The sequence below is a fragment of the Octopus sinensis genome, linkage group LG12 (assembly GCF_006345805.1).
Source record: "Octopus sinensis linkage group LG12, ASM634580v1, whole genome shotgun sequence".
Classification (NCBI taxonomy): domain Eukaryota; kingdom Metazoa; phylum Mollusca; class Cephalopoda; order Octopoda; family Octopodidae; genus Octopus; species Octopus sinensis.
In genome coordinates, this window is record NC_043008.1 from 30,662,932 (window position 1) to 30,667,931 (window position 5,000).

At 33.9% G+C, this 5,000-nt stretch overlaps 1 protein-coding gene across 8 annotated transcripts in view; it reads left to right on the forward strand.

Moving 5' to 3' along the window:
• LOC115217977 (protogenin A-like) overlaps positions 1-5,000 on the forward strand; it is a 1,479,291-nt gene that overhangs the window by 1,414,580 nt on the left and 59,711 nt on the right. For 6 of the 8 annotated variants that reach the window (XM_036507815.1, XM_029787710.2, XM_036507814.1 and 3 more), the window contains one exon: positions 3,765-3,812. The exons of the other annotated variants lie outside the window; for them this stretch is intronic. In XM_036507815.1, coding sequence (XP_036363708.1) covers positions 3,765-3,812 — 48 coding nt within the window. The remainder of the gene's footprint in view (positions 1-3,764; positions 3,813-5,000) is intronic. 8 annotated transcript variants of the gene reach the window in all.

Genomic DNA, 5,000 nt, shown 5'->3' on the forward strand with positions numbered 1-5,000 from the left:
GATACATACATACATACATACATACATACATACATACATACATACATACATACATAAACAGACAGGCAGATATGTGTCTAGCTTTCTATCAATATATATTTGCTTACATACACTTTTTTAAAGCAGGGAAATATTGAAGGAAATTAAGTGCTTATAAGATTAAAGCGTAAATATTCTTCTAAATAAACCTTATATTAATAACTACGATTTCTATCCGGGTATTGGCTTTTGTTACTGTAGACGATTTGATAGACATCATTCTATGATTGATATATTTCATGGATTTTGGATTGACGTAAAGGAAAATAGCATCTCCCTACTGACTATAAAATGTGCCGAATCTAGATTCCATCATTCTGCCTTCTGTAACTCCAGAACTCAAATCTTTATGGACAACTGTAATAATTTTATCTGAGGCCTTAGATGAATCTAGACAACACTGAACTTTTGATCACCACTGAAGAAACTGAATTAATATTTTACTGTAATTCAATCAGTTATTTGAGAAATGTCAGCCGTAATGAGACAAGCGTTTAGTACCTTATAACTCTTTGTCTACACCACAGCTCTCTCAACTAGCATGGCCCGGTGACTAAGCAACTCATTTCATAGCGACGTCGTTCCATGTTCAATCTCACAACGCGAGACTTTGAACAAATGTCGTCAGGTTGACCCTCGAGTCGATGACAGCCTTCTAAGCGGAATTTTGTAGATACAGCTATGTGGAAGCGCGTGGAAATTAGCATCTATACGTTGTCTAACATAACACCGCCAGCTGGCCATTACGTGACCTTAATGGATTGCACTCTGTTACAACCTTTCCGGGCAGGCTCTAAGATTAAATTATCTTCAACCCACCTGCAGCAAAGTAAGTAACAACAATTCTAGCCTGTGTTCTTCCCACTCTGATTACGCTATTAAAAATAATGGGTAAATTGTTGCATGTACTGTGCTTTTGGCTCTATAAACGTCTGACATGTCTCTACTTTTGTTGCTATACGCAACAAATATCATACGATGAGCAATCTCAGGTGTATTGTGTAAATTCTGCTGCGTCAGCTGGTGTGTAATGCTGTTTTCAACTTGGCTCTGTCTAGACGCTGCAAGAATTATTGTTGTATCATGACTGAAAGGAACGATGGTTGCATTGATGATAAATATAATGATGAGGATGGGAGGAAGAAGAGGGGTATTTGCAGCTGTTTTTATTGTTGCTCAAGTACAATTTAAATGTAAGATTTGAATGTAGTGTTTTATAGATAGATAGATAGATACATACATACATACATACATACATACATACATACATACATACATAAATAGATAGATAGATAGATAGATAGATAGATAGATAGATAGATAGATAGATAGATAGATAGATAGATAGATAGATAGATAGATAGATTGATTGATAGATAGATACATATATACCTACATACATAACTACATATTTATTTAAGTGCATATGTATGTATACAAATATATATGTATATGCATTCATATATGAATACTTATATGTGTGTGTGTGTATTTTTGTATATATGTATGCTATTCGAATATTATATCTGCCTAAACCAGATCTTTCCATTATGTTTACGACAGATATACTGAGCCCAAAGTAGGACCCAATTCACGAATCCTCTTGTAAAATATCTAGATGTTCACATTTGTATCCACTGTTTCAAATCCACTTTCACTTCGTATTTGAAATTAAATCATTGTCATCGAAGACCGGTCTTAATTGGACGACCAAAGTGAAGTCGAAGCATACTAGATCCACGATGCAGATAGGATAGGGCAGCTTCATTTGTTGCTGAAGGTGTGTGTTGTGGATCTCCTCCAGAAAGTAGTTCCTCTAAACTCATTCACTTTCTCGGTGTACCGTTCGCTATTCAAAATATAGCCAAGATCTATAAAAATCAAGAGAATAGTACCTTTATTATCTCAAAAGACAGTTACCACAACTTGCTGTGCTCATCACTGGCTCTTGAACCTGTTAGGTTTTGAAGAAAAGGAGTGGCTCCATTTCATGAACGGAGCCTTCTTTTCTAGATCAACAAGATATATTTACGTTTCATCTTCCATCACCTGATCCGAAAAATTTGTTTTCATTGGCTTTAAATGCTCTCAGCAGATCAAAGTAGAGTTTCTTTTCATCAAACCAGATGTCAGCTACCAAGGTATCCACTTCAGAAATATTCCGATGCACAAGTTCTACCATTTTGCGTAAAGCCGTGTGACCACTGTCCCTTTATACAGTTAGCTCACTCTTCTATCTACGCAAAACAATTCATGCACCTGCTAGTGATTCTTGTCAGAAGTCACAATTGATTTTCTTTAATGCGTGGTTTCTCTTCAATGCAGCGTGGTATGTCTTTCCATTCCTTTAATATTCTTCGACCATCTTGCACATTGCTTTTATAAATGGGACCATCTCGTCAGTTTTGGATGTTGGACAGCCTGTACACCAACTTTAGGAACTTTTCATGATGTATTCAATTTTAATTGAATTTACTAATATCATTGCTATAGTCACCGGGAACCTATGCAACAATATTGCATATATCTGTGTGCATGTGTCTGTGCGTGTGTAGTATACATAAATATATATATACATATTATGTAAGTAGGTAGGGTAAAATCCTTTTTGTTACTTCTTGAGGCACATCTGTTTATTCCATTACTATAATTCATTATGTAGTTGCTGTCTTTCTCTCTCTCTCTCTCCCTCTCTCTCTCTCTCTCTTACTTTGTCTCTGTTACTCTCTCTCTCTCTCACTCGCTCTCTCTCTCTCTTTATCTATCTATCTATCTATCTATCTTTTTTCTGTAATATTTGATCTGCTATTTTTTTCTTCACTCCAGCTATCTATACTTCTCCTGATTACTAATTAAATATAAACGCCTCATCCAAATGTAAAATTTGTATTATTTAATTCTCTAAATTTTATAGGAAATTCCTTACATGTCCTAATAGCATCTAAAACTCTGTAATATCTATTAGCAAATGAAACATGTATAACAAAGAATGAATAACACTAATAAAATTTACAACTTCCTTCGTTGTTAAATAGAGAGATAGATAGACAGACAAACGGACAGACGGACGGATGGATATATATATATATATATGTGTGTGTATTTGTAAGTGTGTGTGTTTGTGTATATACGTGTGTATGTATGTATATATATATATATATAATATATATATATATATATATATATATATATATATATATATACGTTTATTTATATGTGCTTGTGTGTATCTGTGTGCGTGTATTCAGAAGGGGAAAAGCATCTCTGTAGATGCATAAAATATATAAGGAGAGATTTTATTATCTATAGTAATGCATAAAGATATGATTAAAATTGAAATTAATGTATTTTCTTAATTTCTGATGGCGAAAATAAAGCACGAATAGAAAAAAACAATCAAAAATTTCTGCAAATATCTTACTTTTGCGCCTTTTCTTAATTTTTTATGAACAGGTAGAGAAGATATGTGTGGACGTAGGTTTACGCGCCTGCGTATTGGATGGCCGTGTGACTATATTTACATGTGCGTGTATTTATATATGTATGTCTATGCACTGATCAAAAAGTCTTTAGAAAATATGACATCATTATAATGAGGTTCAAGATCAGAACGTAAATTTATGTATTAAAACAGAATGATTTAAATACATATAAAATTAAGAAGAGAACGTGTGTGTGAGTGCGATGGTGAATTAACAGTAACATATTTGAAATTTTCATTGCAGAAGAACACAAAGCCGGCTCTGAGCAGGCTTACAGGGGTGATAATAATCGTAAGTGGTTCCTGTTTTCGTAGTCCCTCTCTTTCTCTCTATCTCTCTGTCTCTCACTCTCGCTCTCGCTCTCTCTCTCTCTCTCTCTCTCTCTCTCTCTCTCTCTCTCTCTCTCGTTCTGTATCTCTATTTATGTCTATCTCTGTTATTTTTCATTGATCCATTCTAGATTCATCACTGCATGACCCATGGTACACAAACCCTCCAGAAAAATGCCCCCGTACTAATGCTATTGCTTTCTATCATATGTATGCATCCATTTAGAGAACTATGTAATATTTTTTTGGTATATTTTTATCATTGGTGAAATTTGACCGGGAAGGAATGCTGTGTTTTTTGTGCTACATATAAAATATTGCGTTTTCACACACATGCACATACCCTTGCATGATTAGAGTTTGGGTATATACAGATATATATATATATATATACATACAAAACAAACATACATATACATTCAAAGATACATACATAACCTAGACATATATGTATATGAATATAATATATTTACAAATACACATATGTATGCTTCATGTCTGCTTTTAACCTGACAAACTCTTAGCAAAACAACTTTCACATAAATCTTCAAATCACCATAAATATTACCCTAATAAAATTCTAAGAAACACCTGCAAGAATCAATGGCTAAAGTTAAAGAAGTAGCAAAGTATTTAAGTAGACAAAAATGACAGATGAAAAGCACGCGCTATATAAACAATTAGTTTCTCTTCGTCAGCTACATCAGTAATTATCTTCGTAGTTTCAACATGTAAGGTTTGTATCTCACCAGGCGATGGTTTCAAGTATGTTAAAAATTATGTTGGTTTGGAATTCCCAAATTGAACCGTTACGTTAGTCAAAACGAAAATTTAAAATTAAAGCATATAAAGAATGACTACTGAATATATAACAAAAGAAGAACTATAAAAGCAACTTATGAAATACGTACACCATATCTAATTCCAAAGCTGAGGCCTCCCAAAACGCTATGCTCTATGGCTTTCTTGCGTGATACAATTATATCATCCGTTTAGTAAGGCAACTATTGACAAAGCAATGATAGTATCAGAAACGAAAGTAAGTAAGCCGACGGAAGATTCAATACACGAGGGGAAGTAATGATTTGTGGAAGAAAACGGACAGTGTATATCAACTAAAGAGCATAACGGTAAAAGCGATGAAAGATGG